A 22335-nucleotide genomic window follows, 5' to 3' on the forward strand; every position below is an offset into this window, starting at 1 on the left:
ACCGCCTTTGCTATGAAGCCCCTAAATAAGATTTGGTTCAACCAATTACCTTCAGAAGTCACATAATTAGTTAAATAAAGTCCACCTGTGTGCAATCTAAGTGTCACATGATCTGTCACATGATCTCAGTATATCTGTCACCTGTTCTGAAAGGCCCCAGAGTCTGCAACACCACTAAGCAAGGGGCACCACCAAGCAAGCGGCACCATGAAGACCAAGGAGCTCTCCAAACAGGTCAGGGACAAAGTTGTGGAGAAGTACAGATCAGGGTTGGGTTATAAAAAAATATCTGAAACTTTGAACATCCCACGGAGCACCATTAAATCCATTATTAAAAAAATAGAAAGAATATGGCACCACAACAAACCTTCCAAGAGAGGGCCGCCTACCAAAATTCACAGACCAGGCTAGGAGGTCATTAATCAAGAGAGGCAACAAAGAGACCAAAGATAACCCTGAAGGAGCTGCAAAACTCCACAGTGGAGAATGGACTATCTGCCAAAAGGCATGTGGGAGACTACCCAAACAAATGGAAGGAGGTACTCTGGTCAGATGAGACAGAAATGTTGCTTTTTGGCCATCAATGAAAACGCTATGTCTGGCGCAAACCCAACACCTCTCATCACCCAGAGAATACCATCCCCACAGTGAAGCATGGTGGTGGCAGCATCATGCTGTGGGTATTTAAAATGTAATAAAAATGCATGCACTCTACTGTAAGTCGCTCTGGATAAGAGCGTCTGCTAAATGACTAAAATGTAAATGTAAATGTAGGTTTTTCATCAGCAGGGACTGGGAAACTAGTCAGAATTGAAGGAATGAGGGTAACCTGTTTCAGTCTTCCAGAGATTTGAGACTGGGATGGAGGTTCACCTTCCAGCAGGACAATGACCCTAAGCAAACTGCTAAAGCAACACTCGAGTGGTTTAAGGGGAAATGTTTAAATGTATTGGAATGGCCAAGTCAATGCCCAGACCTCAATGCAATTGAGAATCTGTGGTATGACTTAAAGATTGCTGTACACCAGCGGAACCCATCCAACTTGAAGGAGCTGAGGCAGTTTTGCCTTGAAGAATGGGTCATATCCCAAGAGACTTGCAACTGTATTTGCTGCAAAAGGTGGCTCTACAAAGTATTGACTTTGGGGGGGTGAATTGTTATGCACTCTCAAGTTTTCTGTTTTTTTTTGTCTTATTTCTTGTTTGTTTCACAATTAAAACATATTTAGCATCTTCAAAGTGGCAGGCATGTTGTGTAAATCAAATGATACAAACCCCCAAAAAATCTATTTTAATTCTAGGTTATAAGGCAACAAAATAGGAAAAATGCCAATGGCGGTGAATACTTGCGCAAGCCACTATAGCAGAGTGGTGGTTAGGACTACCTACTGCCCTAGTGAGATAGTGAAGTAGCAGAGTGGTGGTTAGGACTACCTACTGCCCTAGTGAGATAGTGAAGTAGCAGAGTGGTGGTTAGGACTACCTACTACCCTAGTGAGATAGTGAAGTAGCAGAGTGGTGGTTAGGACCGGCTGCCATGGCTTCTGAGGGGAGAGCTGTTTGGTTTGCTCTCCTGAACTGCATGTGAGGAACCACTGGGTTTGCTTTTCACAGTGGCCTGAGAGCATCCTATTACATGAGGCAAGCAGCCCAGGGAAAGAGCGACAGACTGAGAAAGTGGGTGAAGGAAAAAGTGAAGGAGTGGGTGAATGAGCATGTGTGAGAGAGAGATGTCAGGTGTGTGAGAGTGATGGTAGTGTGGTATCAGAACACACAGGCCTCAGTCATCACTCAAGCCAAATCACAGTGTACAGGGACACAGGTGAAGGTAATGGAAAATATGATTTGTTTGATGCATTGCTGTACTTCTGAGACTAAGTGCCACGTAGCCTGGAGAGAAATTGGATTAGCGTATTAGATAGAGGACATTTCCTCCCCTTACTCATCCTTTTCCTTATGAGGCTTTTTGATAGCCTCCAGCCTTAGAGAGAGTAGAATGATTTGTGCACACATCAACCTTACGTAAAGAGGAAGTATACAGTGGGGGAAAAAAGTATTTGATCCCCTGCTGATTTTGTACGTTTGCCCACTGACAAAGAAAGGATCAGTCTATAATTTTAATGGTAGGTTTATTTGAACAGTGAGACAGAATAACAACAAAAATATCCAGAAAAACGCATGTCAAAAATGTTATAAATTGATTTGCATTTTAATGAGGGAAATAAGTATTTGACCCCCTCTCAATCAGAACGATTTCTGGCTCCCAGGTGTCTTTTATACAGGTAACGAGCTGAGATTAGGAGCACACTCTTAAAGGGAGTGCTCCTAACCACAGCTTGTTACCTGTAAAAAAGATACCTGTCCACAGAAGCAATCAATCAATCAGATTCCAAACTCTCCACCATGGCCAAGACCAAAGAGCTCTCCAAGGATGTCAGGGACAAGATTGTAGACCTACACAAGGCTGGAATGGGCTACAAGACCATCGCCAAGCAGCTTGGTGAGAAGGTGACAACATTTGGTGCGATTATTCGCAAATGTAAGAAACACAAAAGAACTGTCAATATCCCTCGGCCTGGGGCTCCATGCAAGATCTGACCTCGTGGAGTTGCAATGATCATGAGAATGGTGAGGAATCAGCCCAGAACTACACGGGAGGATCTTGTCAATGATCTCAAGGCAGCTGGGACCATAGTCACCAAGAAAACAATTGGTAACACACTACGCCGTGAAGGACTGAAATCCTGCAGCGCCCGCAAGGTCCCCCTGTTCAAGAATACATATACATGCCTGTCTGAAGTTTGCCAATGAACATCTGAATGACTCAGAGGACAACTGGTGAAAGTGTTGTGGTCAGATGAGACCAAAATGGAGCTCTTTGACATCAACTCAACTCGCCGTGTTTGGAGGAGGAGGAATGCTGCCTATGACCCCAAGAACACCATCTACACCGTCAAACATGGAGGTGGAAACATTATGCTTTGGAGGTGTTTTTCTGCTACGGGGACAGGACAACTTCACCGCATCAAAGGAACGATGGACGGGGCCATGTACCATCAAATCTTGGGTGAGAACCTCCTTCCCTCAGCCAGGGCATTGAAAATGGGTCGTGGATGGGTATTCCAGCATGACAATGACCCAAAACACACGGCCAAGGCAACAAAGGAGTGGCTCAAGAAGAAGCACATTAAGGTCCTGGAGTGGCCTAGCCAGTCTCCAGACCTTAATCCCATAGAAAATCTGTGGAGGGAGCTGAAGGTTCGAGTTGCCAAACGTCAGCCTCGAAACCTTAATGACTTGGAGAAGATCTGCAAAGAGGAGTGGGACAAAATCCCTCCTGAGATGTGTGCAAACCTGGTGGCCAACTACAAGAAACATCTGACCTCTGTGATTGCCAACAAGGGTTTTGCCACCAAGTACTAAGTCATGTTTTGCAGAGGGGTCAAATACTTATTTCCCTCATTAAAATGCAAATCATTTTATAACATTTTTGACATGCATTTTTCTGGATTTTTTTGTTGTTATTCTGTCTCTCACTGTTCAAATAAACCTACTATTAAAATTATAGACTGATCATTTCTTTGTAAGTGGGCAAACGTACAAAATCAGCAGGATCAAATACTTTTCCCCCCCACTGTAGGTAGAGACATTAGTTAATCAGCTATTAAACGTGTACCATACATCAACTATTTAGAGCACTAGATCGCTAAAAAGTCTACTTGGCGGAAATTGAACATTGTTCCACATCATTTACATCTAAGAGCGACTCCTTTCTACCTCAAGTGGTATCTGCAACTTTTTAACCAAAGAGACGTTACTCCCCTGAAGATGTTACTCAGCCCTTTAACTGCAGATGGGTACAGTGTGGCTCCTTCTGACATAAAACATACAAATCTAGTGAGTCACAGTCTCCTGTTTGCCTACTGTTTTCCAGTGGCGTTGGGATAATAGTTGAGGGCTTATGAGGGCTACGTCTGGATATTCGCCCATTTTCAAACAAATCCACCCCTCTCTCTGCCATTAAACAATGGGTATACAATACTATATCTACACAGGAAACAAAGCTTGTAGAGGACACTGTCTCACAGCTAAACTTTATGAACTGAAATTTGATGAAATACTTTAGTCAAAAGAATAGTGCATTACAAAACATCCTCAGACCTTATAAAACTCAAACACAGAAACACCCACACATACAGTAAACACATCATGTACTCTCATGTCTTCTCCATGTATAGATATTTACTGTCTATTAATCTATCTTTCGTCCTATATCCTTTAGAATCCTGGAAAAATAAACTGAGAGACTCCATATCCTTGATGTCAGATCAACATCATGTGTCAATGTTCCGAGAGAGAGAGAGAGGTCCCTGGAAGCTACTAGCATTCCTGCCCTATTTCACTGACCTCACAGTTACAAAACGAGCCTAAACTATATCAGATATCCCAGAGGAATTAGTGTTATATCAAATTCCAAAAGCTGAACTACATAAGCTTACAGTATTCACTACAGTTTTACTGACACTCAAAGGAAATAGAAACTTAAACCTGTAAGACGGGACTGGTCTTGCCTGTCCTGACTAAAACACAATTCAGATCAGCGATAATTGAACCAACCCTCAATCTTTCTGACCTGTTCTCAGTCAGAAGTAACAAAATACTAGTGATACTTGTTGGGCCCTGTGTCTCAAGCAGCAGTGGAATAGGTAAGTGGGTAGAGTGGGTTCCTACCTTGACATACTCCATGGTGGGGTCCATGCTGCTGCTGGGGTCCCTGGGGAACAGAGACAGAGATAGAGTTCTGTTGAGTGAACACATTCCTAATGGCAGCTTCTGGTCCCCTCCACTCCCTCGCTGTGCTGTGATGCGTCTGCTTCTGCTATCCTGCCTGCTGACTATGGGTCTACCTCCTCTCTGACAGGAGTGGCATGCTCAGACACTGCCTTCCCCCCTCTCCTCCCCTCCACTGCACCCCCGCCCTTTAGTCTACCCATCCAGCCCCCACACAAGTCACAGCTACTTGTGTCCCCTTTTTCTGACCCCACTGGCAAATTCACAGAGGGGTAAGAGACACCCCCACATCTGCCCTGTCTCTTACATCAGAGGGAGAAAAGGGGGTTTAAAATGCCATGTCATTAGCAGGGCTAGTCCTCCCAAAATTCTCAGAATCACTTCAGATCTCAGAAATGCATTTTGAGAGGACATAACATCTTAAAGCTAAGATTTTTCAAATCCCTGAGGAAGTGTGGATGCATTCCCAGATCTCTGTGAAAAATTCTGTTTATTTTGAGTTCTGCCTCTGTCTCTCATCTGAAATGTGTTTTTTTTTAGGGGGGGGGGGGGTTTAGAGAAGTTGAACCCAAGCCCTTGATGCAGAGGTCTTACAGTCAGACAAGAGGGGGAGTAATTCCTTGAGCCTTTCACCAGTTTTCCCATAGGGATTGTAAAGGGAAAAAACACAAACATCTCGTTTAAGAGCCTTCATGGAGTAGGAAACAAAAACAGTGGAATTTCAAGTTGCCCCTTAATCCATTCAAAATGTTGAATAAGCGAGTTAGTATCTAAACCAAAGGATTTAGTGTAAAATTACAATCTAAAAATAACTCACCAAACTACTGTGATGGCCCTTGGTCTTTTCTTTCCTCCCTACTTTCAGAGAAAAGCGGGAACGCAGCAGGAAATACGGTTGAGAGTAAAATAATCTGAAAAATACTTCCCAAGAAGTTCAGCACCGGCCACTAGCTCTTAAACAGCTCTTTCTCCATTTAGCTGCTGTATGACCGCGTCTCATCTACTCACTGTGGGGAGAGCTGAACTTTCTCTCCTCTGCCCAGTCTTTCATGTCAGCCTACACAGTAACCTGGCTTCTCTTTCAGCAGGGTGAGTGACTGGTAGGTCACGCCACCTCAGAGGAACACAACACAACACAGGCAGGCTGCTGCGCTGGCTGGTTCAGCTCTGAAGCCGCTCCATCCGCATCAGAATAAAGAGCTGGCTTTGTTATTCAACACCTACAGCTACAGTGTTAGGTAACATTACAATCAGTTCACAGTACGGTAGTGTTCCTATACAACTGGACAGGACATTACAGGTTCCACCTGCTCCCATCAGACAGCCGAGACTAATAAAGAGAACAGATATCCCACCCATCCTGTTCATATTGGGTAGAGAACAGAGGTGTTGGGAGACACATCATAGAGTTGGAGAGAGGACGAGTGAGAGGACAAGTGAGAGGACGAGTGAGGCCACAGGCCAGCCAAAGAGCCTCTCCTTTAGACCGGTTTAGTGTCAGCCAGGCCACAGCTGCATTGTGTCCTGGAGAGGAAATGTACCCTGCTCAACCACTGACTTTCCCCAAACCTCAAGTTCAAATGGAGCTCAGTCAAGCCAAGGACAAGGACAGAGCAGGTCACACACAGACGACCTGGCTATAATTGGATTTCCGCACACAGCCTCCCCTTCTCTGACTCACTGACTGAGAGAGAGGGGCACCTGACATGCAACACTCCCTCAGTCAAAGGTTGTTCTGGATGCCTAAAGGCGTTCGCCTGCTTCCCAGCCGAAAGAGTTCGGAACGGTTCGTGCATATATTATGACAACATTTTGTGACGTTTTTGTCCGTTTTGGACTACAGCAAGGGTCTTTTCGGCTGTTCAGGCACATAAAACATTTTCTCAAGGCAATCGGAAGTTGGTAGCCGAAGTCTACACCCCCTCGTCGGCGATTGGTCAACAGTAGGAATTTTTAAATTCCTCATGCACATTTTTTCACTTGAGACATACTGAACCAAACATCCTAGTCAGGACGACTTGGCAAAAACTTCAAAATGAATGACCGATTTCTTGAGTTATCTTAGATTAATTCTGACTATTTTGAGGACTGATTATAGTGTCTCAAGAGGGACAATCAGTACTATTGCCACTTTTTTCAAGCGAAGGTCTTTTAAGGGAGTATACGATCACACTAGTACGGTTCGCCTAGCCGGGTTCGGCAAGGCCCAGCCGAACCGAAGCATGCGGAGGCACATCCACACTACTGACTCAAGGGCAGTTTGACTCTATGGGAAAATCCCTCAACTTCTACATGTACTGTATAGTACAGTGGATCAGTGCTCTGCTGTGCACAAAATAACTTAAGACAAGTCACCTTATTGAAGTCATTTTCCTTATATAAATTCATACATATACTAATCTCTCCCAAACAGCATTGAGTGCCCATCTGGTCATGAAATAATGAATGCAGGGAAAACTGAAGAGAGGAGAGGTGGTGGTCATGAGTTGCTCTGGTTGAGTTCTCTTTCTCTCTTTTTATTTTACTGGGTAGCTGCAGGTGTGTGTCCCCTCAGACCGAACATGTGCTCTCAGCCTGCTGCTGGCTGGCCTTATAAAAGCAGAACCAGCTGTGGCTATACTGCCTTCTGCCTACTCCTTACTCCAACCCGGAGGAGAGGGAGAGAACGAGAGAATGAGGGAGGAGGGAGCAGATGAGAGAGAAACAACAGGACACCCCTGGTCCAACACAAACAGAAGCTGCTAAAAGGAGCGCTGTTTATTTATCCATCAGATCAGCACTCAGGGAGGAGAGGGAGCAACTGCGACTCTGGCTGGACATTATGAACAGAACTACTAACACTAGGACAGGAATTATAGTGTTTACACTGTGATTGGCTCACGCAATAGAAGCCTGCGAGTCCCACAGACAATCATTGACAATAATAGTGTACAGTAAAAATGATTGTTCCGTGGCTGTGCTTCTGATATGGGAATGGAATATTACTTTTAAGATATGGGATTAGAATGTTTACTGTACCTAACCAACAGCTTCACAGTGACACAGCATGGCATCATTTGGAGATGCGACCAATGATCAAACAGCAATGTTATAATGACATCCTTTTCTTAGGATCGGGTTAGTTCACAGTGTCCTTGGGAACACTGAGGCCGGACATCACGGCATCATTACTTATCTCTGCTGTGATACAGAGGACAGCCTGGGCATGGCGTAAAACAAAGACTTTCTGTGAAAGACGTGGTGTGTGTGACGCCTATTCGCCTACCTACCTGGTCCTAACAACGTATATACTGCAGCTGTAGCACCATGATTCCCAGTGGGATGTTTTGGTTTTTGATCAGAGTGGTTTAGAACTGACGTTGACAGACAGACATCCAGAAAACACTCTGGTCACTGTTGTTTAACTTTCACCACTGTTACCTGTTCTCTAGCCTTGGAGGAAACCATCCAGGCATCAGATCTGACCCAGCAGCAGACCATTTCTCAGCAGAACAAACAGAGAGAATCAGTCACTCTAGATTCTGAGCTCACGGCCAGCTCCGTCTTTTATCAGCCCTTTCATCTCCTATACGAGGCTGTAAATCTTCTCGCCATCTCAACCTGAGTCAACCTGAGTCCAACTCATAAAGGATTTGCAGGCACACCACAGCCAGAGCTGTCTGCCTCTCCCTGGGGCAGAGTGAGTGGGCCCTGGGTTATAGTGGCTATCTGGCTTAGGCACACACAAACACACACAACCACACACACACAGGCACACATACCACACACAGATTGACTGAGGTTAGGGGTCACCTGAAGAATCACTCACTTTGTGGATCAATCCAGATAGCGTCATTGATACAGAGTAAACACTGATTAATTAGTGTGTGGTTAAAGGATGGAGCACTGTCTGGGTCAAGGGTCAACAGACAGTCAGGGGGACTAAGAAGTCAGCACAAAGAAACATAGGTTGGTTTAAAACATGTACAATATCCACAAAACAAGAATAAGCAAAGTAGTTCAATGGGCAGAAATGAAGCAGTGTTCATTGATCAATGTAATCTGCATGAAAAGAGATGGACAGTGGCATATCCTCCCATCCTGAAGTTAATGACAGAGCCACGGGTAACTGCCAAAATAAAGGAAGCACCAACATTAAGTGTCTTAATAGAGCATTGGGCCGCCACGAACCAGAACAGCCTCAATCCACCTTGGCATGGAACTCTATTGGAGGGATGCAACACCATTCTTCCACCAGAAATTCCATCATTGGTGTTTTGTTGATGGTGGTGGAGAACGCTGTCTCAGGCGTCGCTCCAGAATATCCCATAAGTGTTCAATTGGGTTGAGATCTGGTGACTGAGACGGCATATGGTTTACATCGTTTTCATGCTCATAAACCGTTCAGTGACCACTTGTGCCCTGTGGATGGGGCATTGTCATCCTATGGGGGAACAGTCATCGTAACCAAAATAATGGCCTGCCCAGCATTTTTATACATGACCCTAAGCATGATGGGATGTTAATTGCTTAATTAACCCAGAAATCACACCTGTGTGGAAGCACCTGCTTTCAATATACTTTATATCGCTCATTTACTCAAGTGTTTCCTTTATTTTGGTAGTTACAAGTATCTTTTCATAAGAGATGAGGACAAAGCACTTTGACTAATCCTGAAATCTCCCTCACCAGTCAGCCATACCCAGCTCCCTGGTTAAGCCAGGTAACCAACCAATCAACCAGCGGCCTTCAGATAGACACAATGGGCCTGCAGTCCTGTCCTGTAGCAGGCAGTGCAGTGCTGGCAGCCACACAGAATGGGTCCCTCAGAACTATAGCTGTCATAGTGTTCTGTTAGCCCTGATCCCTCACCATCTCCACACATCTATCTGCACATCAGCGTCTAGAGTTACAGCAGCAGCCAGAATCTGGGCTCTGGTCTCCGCGTGCTTAATGCACCTCAGGACTCTCTTCAGAACCTCTCTACCCCTCCTCTCCATCCCTCTCTCACTATCGCTCTCCTTCCCTCCCTCCTTGCTTCCCTTTCTTTGCTGAGCCAGACAACCCCCATCCTCTGTTGCTCCTCCACACCTCCACTGTGTATCCCATACTGCCAGAATGAAGGTTGTGGCTTATTTATTCTCCTTCCTTTTGTCTAGTTTTCACCTTCACTAACCTCACCAGCTTTGTGGAGATGAAATACTAGACCTATATTAGATAACCTTCAAATGTCAAGGGATAGACACAGCCTTTTCAGTTATTAGTAATATCCCCCTCGCACCCCAACCCTCTTCCTCCACCCAGGTCCAGACATATTCTGCCTGCCTGCCCAAAGCGTGTCTAAAGAGGGGGACTGTGTTTCATTCTGTCCAGAGCTGCACTGTTGCTCTGGTCTATAGTGACACTTAAAACTCTGTCACACAGGATATAACTCACAGTCTGGGTTGTCTGGGCGTATATATCTCAACCATCTAGACAAGCTTTGTTGTTGTAGCGGTTGGATTATATCACTCTAAACAGAGGGCTTACCGTCACTGCATCTCTCTGAGGTCTGTGTGTGTGTATAAGTGTGAGTATGCTGTTGTGTTTTGGTACACAGTTTCCTGGCCTAATCATATGGATTGATGCTGTGGAACTTCTCTTCAGTTCTCTGTGTTCTCTAAGATCAAGCAAGCCCTATCAGCAGTCTGACAGTGTTGTGTTTCAGTAGTGAGTGAGGTGTTAAGCCCTGCAAGGTGCTGTGGGGAAGTGGAGGCCCTGACAAAGCAGCCCCAGCCCCCAGATAACATCTATAGGGGGCCACAGTGAAGCTGCTCTGCAGTAACTCAACAGGGCCTGAGGGATACAGGCCCCTGCCCTGACAGACAGACAGAGAGGTGGTAGCAGAGAGGCTAGTGCTAACATGTGCTGCTCGCTGATTACATCTCAGCTGACCTGCTTACCATGGCTTGAGCTGGGACACTATTTCAGAGTGAAGTAGTCTCAGTTAGTCAGGGGGGTGGTAGCAGCTGAAAGTCTGCACAGTACTTAAGGGGCTTTAAAGAGCGAACCCTAAGTGTCTTATTGGGCAAAGCACAACTATTTATTTTAGATTCGTATTCTGTGAAATGAACAAAGGAAAAGCATAGCGCTGGAGCATAAAAGGATGTGTGTGTCTGTACCTGTATGCAGAGTGGCCTTCCATCCCTGTATGGTAAGGCTGGTGTTCCTCGATGATGTTGTGGATGAGTGGCGAGGTGGGCAGGCGGGCTCGGGCCGGGTGGGGCAGAGTGCCCATGTGACTGTACATGTCCCAGGAGCGGGCAGGGCCCTGAACCGGGGCCCCTTTCTTCCTCCTAGGCAGAGTGCCGTGGAGGGAGACACTGTGGTATCCAGCTGGGGGCAGCTCCGGTACTGCAGGCCTGGAGCTCAGCAGGTCCATGGAGGAGGCCAGAGAACACTGCCTGCTGCCCACGCCCATGTGCATATTTCTTGGCAGACTGGCAAACTTCCCCTCTGCCATCATCCTCAGCTCTAAGAGGGAAGAAAGAGAGAGAGGCATCAGATCAGACCACATGGCAGGAGGAGGAGTGGGAGGATTTCCACCTAGGGGTTATATAAGGCTTGTTACCTAAGATGACCTTGTTTTGTCCTTGTTGCGACAATATCACAGAGACATGGTGCCCGGTAAAGTAAACAGGTGCTGCTGATGCACATCCTCACAAAGGACAAATGGGTGGGAACATATACGTGTGTACGTACAGTTCCTCTTAAGCTGCCCACCCAGTATACTATAGCACAGTGACAACTGCATTGGCACCGGATATGTTATGATAATGATGGAATATATACGTAAGTACAGTGAAATGAAGCCAGTGGCATAGAGACCATGCTTCATGTATTCCAGTCATAGTTCCACTGATGCTCCCTCCCTCTCCAAAGCAGCAGCAAGGAGCAGGATGACATAACTTCAGGCTATCAGTGAACCACCAGCCAGTCTGACTCTGACCACAAGACAGCAGATAGAGATGTCTTGTTACATGCCCTCTCCAAAAAACATGTTTACCTCAGCGTTCCACACCCAGTTTTTGGACCACCACGCCACTAATTGGACAATGAAATAAAGACTCCTTTCTAAGCCGAATGGATTTTCTGCTCAGCTTTCTGCTTTCATCCTTTGCCCCCAGCCAGCTTTTTAGCATGCTAATGAGCAGAGAAACAAAACTCATGCCTTAGCAGAGAGAGAGGCTGACATCACTTGCTGTTGTTGCTGTTTCTTCACCTGCTCCTCACAGAGCAGCCACACAGCTTATGGATTATTCATAACCTGTTTTATTTTCTAAACTTGACTTGGCATGTGAAGGGAAGTCAACTTGGTAAAACATTTATGGCAACCCTCTCAGCGGTGTAGCCATAATTTATGATATTGGATTATCATAAGGGGTCAACTGAGGATAAAGCCTGCTGCCGTAATAAAATGAAATCATGTGGTGATGAAAGACAAAGAAAAACTTTGTCCTGGCACTTTGATAGAGTTTCTTACTCAGCAGTCTTTGTTTTACACATGCATGGATGTAAACCTCTGTGTGGTAAGACAATGGGTGGTGGGTTGAGGGAGCAGCAGTCCTATAGAAATAGCCTCTTGGGGAGGACGGGAATAAGGAGAGGTAGAGAATCCACTGACCCAGACAACAGCTGAGTGGGAGCACGCACTGACCCTGTTAACCAGTTCTGTTAAAGCTATTCAATAACAAACACACCGCCACCGAGAGACACACACACACACACACACACACACACACACACAGGGCAGTGCTGATGTTGCTTTCAAAGCCTTTGTCCTCTTTGTGCTGTGTGAAATTTTATCTGAGCCTGGGCTGGTGTCAGTGTTTAGGTCTGGTATTAACTCTGTGAACTGTCTCTAACTGAGAGGGGGAGATTTAAGGCCCTGCTTCACATCCCTAAAATGGTTAATCCACCCCACAGTAATTGCAGTGCAACCAGATATCATCTTCTTCAAGGAGATGCTTTGCTGTTTGATCCAGTTGGCTCAGTGCCAGGAGGGCAGCAGCAGGGAGGACTGTACTGTAGCAGTATGGGTCTAGTGAGTCTGTTGGGAATTTCCCAACATCACGGGTGCTACTGACTGATGGGAGAGTACCATAATCTGCCATGTGATGATAGCACACTTCAAAATACACAGACACTCACTCTGATTCTGCAAATTCAATAAAGAGTAGTCAAATCTAGTCCTGTAATTAAAGTATGATAAGATCTCCCTTCTCTCTGTGCTATGTCTCCTTACTCAACATAGCAGTAGTGAGGAGATGAAAGAATGCCATTAGGTAAGTGGAGTAATGAACACCAGGGGTGTAGACTAAAGGCATCAGCATGCTTCAGTTTGGCTGGCGGCTAGCTTGAAAAATTAGAAAAAAGCTGCAATAGTACTGTTTGTCCATTTTGAGACGCTGTAGCCAAAATATACTTTCTCAAAGTGGTCAAAGTTAATCTAAGATAACTGAAGAAATCTGTCATTCATTTTGACATTTTTTCTGAGATTTTACATCTAACTAAGATGTTTGGTGCAGTGTTTCTCAATGAAAAAATGTGCATGAAAATGAGTCATATCTTGTTGAATGACAACAAAGACTTTATTGAAGAATACCTACTGTTGACCAATCACTGACAAAGGGGCGTAGACTTCGGCTCCGAACTTTGGCTTGCCTCCAGAAAAAATGTTGTGTGCCCAAACAGCCAAAAAAAAAACTCACCGAAGCCCAAAACGTACAAAACGCCACAAAATGTCATCATAATATATGCACAAACTCTTCTGAACTGTTTCGGCTGGGAAGCATGCGGACGCCTTTACACCTGGACATCCCTCATGAAAAGTACCTTTCAATTACCTACTACTCTCAATTACCTACTACTCATCACTACTACACAAGATCTACACAAAATCTCCTGGTTTTACTACTTAACCTGTTTGGGATAGGGGGCAGTATTTTCACGGCCGGATAAAAAACGTACCCGATTTAATCTGGTTACTACTCCTGCCCAGAAACTAGCATATGCATATAATTAGTAGATTTGGATAGAAAACACTCTACAGTTTCTAAAACTGTTTGAATGGTGTCTGTGAGTATAACAGAACTCATATGGCAGGCCAAAACCTGAGAAGATTCCATACAGGAAGTGCCCTGTCTGACAATTTATTGTCCTTCTGTAGCATCTCTATCGAAAATACAGCATCTGTGCTGTAACGTGACATTTTCTAAGGCTTCCATTGGCTCTCAGAAGGCGCCAGAAAGTGTAATGGGGTGTCTGCAGTCTCTGGGCTAAGAACAGCAGGAGTATTTGTTAGTGGTCAGGCTGGGAACAGTGACACTGGAGATGCGCGTCCACGAGACTACTCCATTTTTTTTCTTTCAGCCTTTGAATGAATACAACGTCGCCCGGTTGGAATATTATCGCTATTTTATGAGAAAAATAGCATAAAAATGTATTTTAAACAGCGTTTGACATGCTTCGAAGTACGGTAATGGAATATTTTGACATTTTTTGTCACGAAATGCACTCGCGCGTCACCCTTCAGATAGTGACCTCAACGCACGAACAAAACGGAGCTATTTCAATATAACTATGGATTATTTGGAACCAAAACTACATTTGTTGTTGAAGTAGAAGTCCTGGGAGTGCATTCTGATGAAGAACAGCAAAGGTAATACAATTTTTCTTAAAGTCATTCTGAGTTTAGTGAGCACCAAACTTGGTGGGTGTCAAATTAGCTAGCCTGTGATGGCCGAGCTATCTAATCAGAATATTGCAAAATGTGCATTCGCCGAAAAGCTATTTTAAAATCTGACACCGCGATTGCATAAAGGAGTTCTGTATCATAATTCTTAAAATAATTGTTATGTTTTTTGTGAACGTTTAGCATGAGTAATTTATTAAATTCACCGGAAGTTTTCGGTGGGTATGCTAGTTCTGAACATCACATGCTAATGTAAAAAGCTGGTTTTTGATATAAATATGAACTTGATTGAACAAAACATGCATGTATTGTATAACATAATGTCCTAGGAGTGTCATCTGATGAAAATCATCAAAGGTTAGTGCTGCATTTAGCTGTGGTTTTGGTTTTTGTGACATATATGCTTGCTTTGAAAATGGATGTGTGATTATTTTTGGCAGGGTACTCTCCTGACATAATCTAATGTTTTGCTTTCGCTGTAAAACCTTTTTGAAATCGCACAATGTGGTTAGATTAACGAGAGTCTTGTCTTTAAAATGGTGTAAAATAGTTGATTGTTTGAGAAAACTGAATTGTGGTATTTTAGTTGGTTTTGTATTTCGCGCGGTGCGATGCCATTGGCTGTTGGCTAGGGGTTCCGCAGGCGGAACGGTGTTCCGCTAGCGGAACGTCTGTCCTAACAGGTTAATTACTTTCGAGATGTGTCGTAAGCCAGTAGTGATTTATGTAGTAATTTAAGTAGTAATGAGTGATAAATTGGGACGTTTCAATACTGGTGAACACTACATATTTCCTCTTCAAATCACTACGTAATTCTCCCTTAACTGAGTTTTTGGTTATCTACTACTTAAAACGTACACATACCTACACAATTCCTACATGCTCATGTAACCGTTGTGAAATGGCTAGCTAGTTAGCGGGGTGCTCGCTAATAGCGTTTCAATTGGTGACGTCACTCGCTCTAAGACCTTGAAGTAATTGTTCCCCTTGCTCTGCAAGGGCCGTGGCTTTTGTGGAGCGATGGGTAACGATGCTTCGAGCGTGGCTGTTGTCTATGTGTGCAGAGGGTCCCTGGTTCAAGCCCAGGTAGGGGCGAGGAGAGGGACGGAAGGTAAAACTGTTACATTGATGTTGTTGACCTGGATCACTGGTTGCTGCGGAAAAAGGAGGAGGTCAAAAGGGGGGTGAGTGTAAACGATGTGAAATGGCTAGCTAGTTAGCGGGGTGCGCGCTAATAGCGTTTCAATTGGTGACGTCACTTGCTCTGAGACCTTGAAATAGTTGTTCCCCTTGCTCTGCAAGGGCCCTAGTTTTTGTGCATTGATGGGTAATGATGCTTCGTGGGTGTCAGTTGTTGATGTGTGCAGAGGGTCCCTGGTTCGAGCCCAGGTAGGGGCGAGGAGAGGGACGGAAGCTATGCTGTTACACTCACTACTGAATTACTAGGTAATGCCTACACATTACATCTGTATACCGACTCAATTCCTATTGAATTACTACTGCCATTTCTGTGTGTAGTGTTGTACCACTCCTGAATTGCTCCTGATCCTTTTCATTTCCTACATAAACCCTTTTGAATTACTAATGAAAACGGACACATTTACTAGTTTGCCTATTCAATATCACTATTGACATCTTCTTGTTTCACTACTGTGTTACCACCAGCGTATGCGAGCCAGTTTAGCTCCAGCTCTCTACATCCTTTCCAACCGCTAAAAACCGCTCCTCTCTCACAGGAAATAAACAGCAGCTACAAATTCGCTCCATTCAATAAAATCACAATTTAACCAACACCAATATATTTTTGTGACTACCTGGACCTATAATTTGGTTTTGAAGTATTGAAACCAAATCATATGATTTGAATGAAAAGTATTTTAATAAACAACCGGAAAAGGTGACTGTAAGAAGCGCTCATCATTTCAAACAGGCTACATGTCATATTAAATTGTCACGTCCTGACCATAGAGTGCTCTTATTTTCTATAGTAGAGTAGGTCAAGGCGTGACTGGGGGGTTTATCTAGTTTCTTTTTTCTATGTTGTGCTCTAGTTTCTTTTTTCTATGTTGGGGTTTTTGTATGATTCCCAATTAGAGGCAGCTGGTCATTGTTGTCTCTAATTGGGGATCATATTTAAGTAGTTGTTTTTCCCCACCTGTGTTTGTGGGAGATTATTTTGAGTTAGTGCATGTTGCACCTCTGTCGTCACGGTTTGTGTTTAGTTTATAGTTTATTGTTTGTTTGGCAAAGTTTCACAATATATTAAAGATGTGGAACGATACTCACGCTGGGCCTTGGTCCGTTTCTACACACATGCGTGACATAAACACTCTCTAAACATGTCAAGAATGAAAATGTATTATTTAGGCTATATTATTTAAATTATTTCAAGGTTATAGCCTACAAATAAATACATTTTGAAGCATTTGCGAGTGCGACACACTAGGCTGGCAGGGACATTAAGCCTTTGTAATGAGTGTCGTGTGTGGAGGACCAAGACGCAACAGGGAAGTATATACTCATCTTCTCTTTTTAATATATAAGAAGGCGAAACAAAATAAACACGTATACAATTAACAAAAACGACACTAACAGTTCTGTCAGGTGACAAGCACAAAACAGAATACAACTACCCACAATACAAACAAATCCCTAATTATAGGACCTTCAATCAGAAGCAACAAGGAGCCGCTGCTTCCAATTGAAGGTCCAGAACAAAACTGCACATAGAAACAAAGTGATTAGAATAAACAGAATGTGTCCTAACAGAACATATACCAAAACTCTAGACCACTCAAATCAAACACCCCTTGTCTATGCACATAGACTAACAATCCCCGAAACAATTAAACAAAATACCCCCTGCCACGTCCTGACCATACTAAACACTAACAAATAACACCTTACAGGTCAGAACGTGACAGCCTTCAGCATTTAAACAACATTTTGTTGTATTAAATCACTATAGTCAATAATTGCGCAAAAGGCTGTGACTTACTTAGATTTATGAAAAATGACTTATTAGGCTCAGTCTAAAGTGCATTTGAATTTATTTTTAGAAACATGAGTTTGGCCAGAGTCTGTGGTTTCAGGCTCATGCGATGGTGCCTGGAGAGCAGGCCAGCAGCGGAGAATACACTCTGTGATTGGGGATGCTAAACACCCTTTGGGCCACTCTTGCCAGGCTGGGCAGGATGTGTAGTGTTTTTTTTCTGTAGGTAGGCCTAAAAGATTTGAGGTAAAATAACCCTATCAAAACAAAAAGCTCATTGAAAGAGGTAATATGTCACGCCTATTGGGCCAAAATCAGTGATGGCCTATTGTATAGATAATAGAATGAAAATGAACAAAACTTAAGATATTTTTGGTTTATAAATACTATGCTACAGTGACAGACTTAGCTAGCTACTCACCTCATTCCTTTCTGTTAGCATGTGCACATAGTAAGTACACCATCAGGCTTTCGAGATATGTGTTTTTTCAGATTCCACAATGCTTCTTTAGTTGTGGACACTTCATCACCACACTCCCTCTCTTGCTCTTGGTCCTCATCTTTGTAAGTTACCTTGATTTTTCACCTATGTGTTTCATCAGTTTCTTTATGAAAATATTTAGCATACTTGGTGACAGTAGCTAAAGCAAGGGGATAGCAGCACGCAAGTAGACTACAAATTCATGCAGGGCCGGGAATGCCCTGAGCTCACGAAGTGAGCGCTACTAGAGTGAAATTGGAACAGGCGAGAAGGCCAACGCTCCAGCCTTTGGTGAAACTCACTCCACACTCCAGTCAAATTGGGCACGTTCTCTAGTCACCACTAGACTAGCGCACATGTTATTTCCTCAAGTTTGTAACTGTAGTTATATCATCAAACAATAAATAATATGCTTATACAAATGTAATTGTATTTTTTTATTAAATTAATTACATAATAAATGATATATTTACGCTTTTGTTAATCCCTTTAAGGCCTTATCTTCATTCAGCTTTAATTTAACTATCTTCAGATAAAATACATTTGCAGACACATTTCTCCACCACGTAACCTTTTAGAAAATAAAGACAAGCACAAGAGAGAACCAATTATAAGGCATTATCAATCATCTGCTAACAAAGCTCACATAAGACAACACAGAAAGAAAAACATTTGATTAACAATGTTAATCTTACCAACAACGGCCTCCAGTCTTCTTATGTTGAGGACCTCCTTGGCAACAGGTCAAAAAGACATACAGTGCCTTCAGAAATTATTCACACCCCTTGACTTTTTCCACATTTTGTTGTTTTACAAAGTGAGATTAAAATGAATTTAATTGTCATTTTTGGTCAACAATCTATGCAAAATACGCTGTAATGTCAAAGTGTAAAAAAATTCTAACATTTATATAAAATAAAATAAAAACAGTAATATATTGTGAGGACAGACGCTGGAGATGAGAAGCAAGAACAGGGAGTGAACATTTAATGGAAAACGAACATATAACAACAACAAGAACAACGTCTGGACAGGGGGAACAAAATGACATTATGACAATAATTCTGACACGGGGAACACAACTGAGGAACATACAGATACAGAGGGGGCAATCAACAACGTGAAGGAGTCCAGGTGACAGGTGTGTGTAATGAAGGGCAGCCTGGTGCCCTCGAGCGCCAAAGAAGGAATGCTGGAGCAGGCGTGGCATATATCTTCATTAGATAAGTACTCACCCCCGTTAGACAATTACATTAATGAATGACTGAACATTTTTGTCATTTAGCAGACGTTCTTATCCAGAGCGACTTACAGTAGTGAATGCATACATTTCATACATTTTCTTATGAAATGTATGCACACAACCCTGGCATTACAAACACCATGCTCTACCAACTGAGCCACATGGGACCTTTGACAGCAATTACAGCTGTGAGTCTTTCTGGGTACGTTTCTAAGACCTTTGCACACCTGGATTTCCACACCAATATTTACCCATTATTCTTTTTAACATTCCTCAAGCTCTGTCAAGTTGGTGGTTGATCATTACTAGAAAGCCATTTTCACGTCTTGCCATAGATTGTCAAGACGATTTAGGTCAAAACTGTAACCAGGCCACTCAGGAACATTCAATGTCATCTTGGTAAGCAAGTCAATTGTAGATTTGGCCTTGTGTTTAAGGTTATTGTCCTGCTGAAAGATGAATTTGTCTCCAAGTTTCTGTTGGAAAGAACACTGAACCAGGTTTTCCTCTGGGATTTGCCTGTGCTTAGCTGTATTCTGTTTCTTTTGATCCTAAAATAAACTCCCTAGTCCTTGCCGATGACAATCAAACACATAACATGATGCAGCCACCACCATGCTTGAAAATATGAAGAGTGGTACTCACTGTTGTGTTGTGTTGGATTTGCCCCAAACATAACACTTTGTATTCAGGTCAAAAAGTTAATTTCTTTGTCACATTTTTTGTAGTATTACTTAAGTGCCTTGTATTACGTAAAGGCTTCCTTCTTTTCACTCTGTCATGTAGGTTAGTATTGTGGAGCAACTACAATGTTGTTGATCCATCCTCAGTTTCTCATATCACAACCATTAAATTCCGTAACTGTTTTAAAATCACCATTGGCCTAATGGTGAAATCCCTGAGGAGTTTCTTTCCTCTCTGGCAACTGAGTTAGGAAGGATGCCTGTATCTTTGATACACCATCCAAGGCCAAATTAATAACTTCACCATGCTCAAAGGGATATACAGAGTCAACTTTTCTATTTTTACACACAGAGTCTGCTTTTCTATTTTTGCACATCTACCAACTGGTGCCCTTCTTTGCGAGGCATTGATAAACCTCCCTGTTCTTTGTGGTTGAATCTGTGCTTGAAATTCATTCCTTGATTGAGGTGTCCTTACAGATAATTGTATGTGTGTGGTAGAGAGATGGGGTATTTATTAAAAAATCATGTTCACCACTATTACTAAACACAGAATGAGTCAATGCAACTTATTATGTGATTTCTTAAGCACATTTTTACTCCTGAACTTATTTAGGATTGCCACAACTAAAAGGTTGTGGGTTTCCAACAAGTCAGGGTTTCCAACAAGTCAGTTTGTCAAATGTCTGCCATGCTAGAGCTTCCCCGTTCAACTGTAAGTGCTTTTATTGTGAAGTGGAAACGTCTAGGAGCAACCACGGCTCAGCTGCGAGGTGGTAGACCACAGAAGTTCACAGAACGGGACAAAAAAAATTGCACGTAAAAATCATCTGTCCTCGGTTGCAACACTCACTACAGGGTTCCAAACGGCCTCTGGAAGCAACGTCAGCACAATAACTGTTTGTCGGGAGCTCCATGAAATGGGTTCCATGGCCAAGCAGTGTGGTAAGCTCACCGCTATTGGACTCTGGAGCAGTAGAAATACATTCACTGGAGTGATGAAACACGCTTCATCATTTGGCAGTCCGACGGACGATTCTGGGTTTGGCGGATGCGAGGAGAACGCTACCTGCCCGAACGTATAGTGCCAACTGTAAAGTTGGGTGGAGGAGGAATAATGGTCTGGGGTTGTTTTTCATGGTTCGGGCTAGGCCCCTTAGTTTCAGTGAAGGAAAATCTAAATGCTACAGCATACAATGACATTCTAGGCGTTAATAGGTTTGTGTAGTAAATAAGTATCACTTTTTCATGATGGATGATATGCTGTTTGAAACTTGTTCCTGGTTGACATAGTAATCGAACTAGCTATGTATATTGGGAGATGGTTACCAGCAGGTTTCAATCTCAGGAGAAAAAGGACATTCCAATGAGATAGGATCAGAAAGACTTTTGATCCGCCTACTGTACTGTACTTAATGTTCCAGATGCATGGTGGGACTGAAAATCAGAGCAGAGAACAGGCTTTCACAGAGTGATACGGCACTGGATATTAGGTATCCAGAATCAAAAACTCCCTCACCCCATAAGAACAGTTTCCAGAAATTGCTTAACCCCTCTAATATCATGTTGATCACATGTAATGACATGATGCAGAACTCGTGCTGCATTCAAAACTACTGGGAACTCGGAAATCTCAGACTTCAGTGCATTGAAGACAACTGGGTAGCGCGGACTGGGAAAATAATTTTGAATGGTCATCCAACTCAGAATTCAAAGACGGAAACTCTTTTTAGAACTTCAACATTCCGACCTGAAGTTTTTTTAATGCTCCCAGTTGTCTTGAAAGCACCATCGGATCAGACCACCACAGATGTTTATTCACCTGCTCTGTTAGACTCATCAGGTGGGTTGAGTCACTGAACATGTCCCAGTTACTCAGCATCATCATACCACAGGACAAACACCAGCGAGTGGAAGAACATACCCCTTCACAGCTCTAAAACACATTACAGTCTATGCGGGTGCGACAATTCACACAAATCAACCAAACACCCAACCTTAATTAACAGCACCCACCTGGGTGATGATGCACAGTGGGCGGGTCAGCAGCCATTTTGTGCCAGACCACTGACCAGTCACAACCACACATCCCTTCCTGCAGTAGCCAGGTGACGATTCCTATAGAAGCCAGTTAAACTGGTGGTGCGGAGGCGGGGGGTTAATTGGCTGGTGAGTAAAGTGCCTGAGGGCTGGTCAGTGTTTGGAGGCCTGCTGTTGACCTCAGAGAGAGCAGAATGAAGCAGCCCAGCAGTGAGTCAGTGGGGCCAGAACCAGGCACATCTGTTTCCCCTTAAGGAATGTTGCTTGACAATTACTCCCCTGTGGTGACAGTCTGTCGCACGTGCCTGAAGAGAAAGGGTTAACTCTCTCTGGGCTCCTTAAGAACATGAATATTCAAGACATTAATCTGATAACATAAATTATTCAGGCAAAA

The 22335-nt window shown here is 43.5% G+C and overlaps 1 protein-coding gene across 2 annotated transcripts in view; it reads right to left on the reverse strand.

Annotated features, from left to right (window-relative positions):
- Positions 1 to 22335, reverse strand: part of bcar3 (BCAR3 adaptor protein, NSP family member) — an 89275-nt gene that overhangs the window by 47926 nt on the left and 19014 nt on the right. For both annotated transcript variants that reach the window (XM_014216609.2, XM_014216610.2), the window contains exons 2-3: positions 10931 to 11282; positions 4731 to 4773 (exon numbers count right to left, since the gene is read on the reverse strand). In XM_014216609.2, coding sequence (XP_014072084.2) covers positions 4731 to 4773; positions 10931 to 11274 — 387 coding nt within the window. In that variant the 5' untranslated portion in view covers positions 11275 to 11282. The remainder of the gene's footprint in view (positions 1 to 4730; positions 4774 to 10930; positions 11283 to 22335) is intronic.

The sequence above is a fragment of the Salmo salar genome, chromosome ssa10, assembly GCF_905237065.1.
Source record: "Salmo salar chromosome ssa10, Ssal_v3.1, whole genome shotgun sequence".
In the NCBI taxonomy this organism is placed as follows: domain Eukaryota; kingdom Metazoa; phylum Chordata; class Actinopteri; order Salmoniformes; family Salmonidae; genus Salmo; species Salmo salar.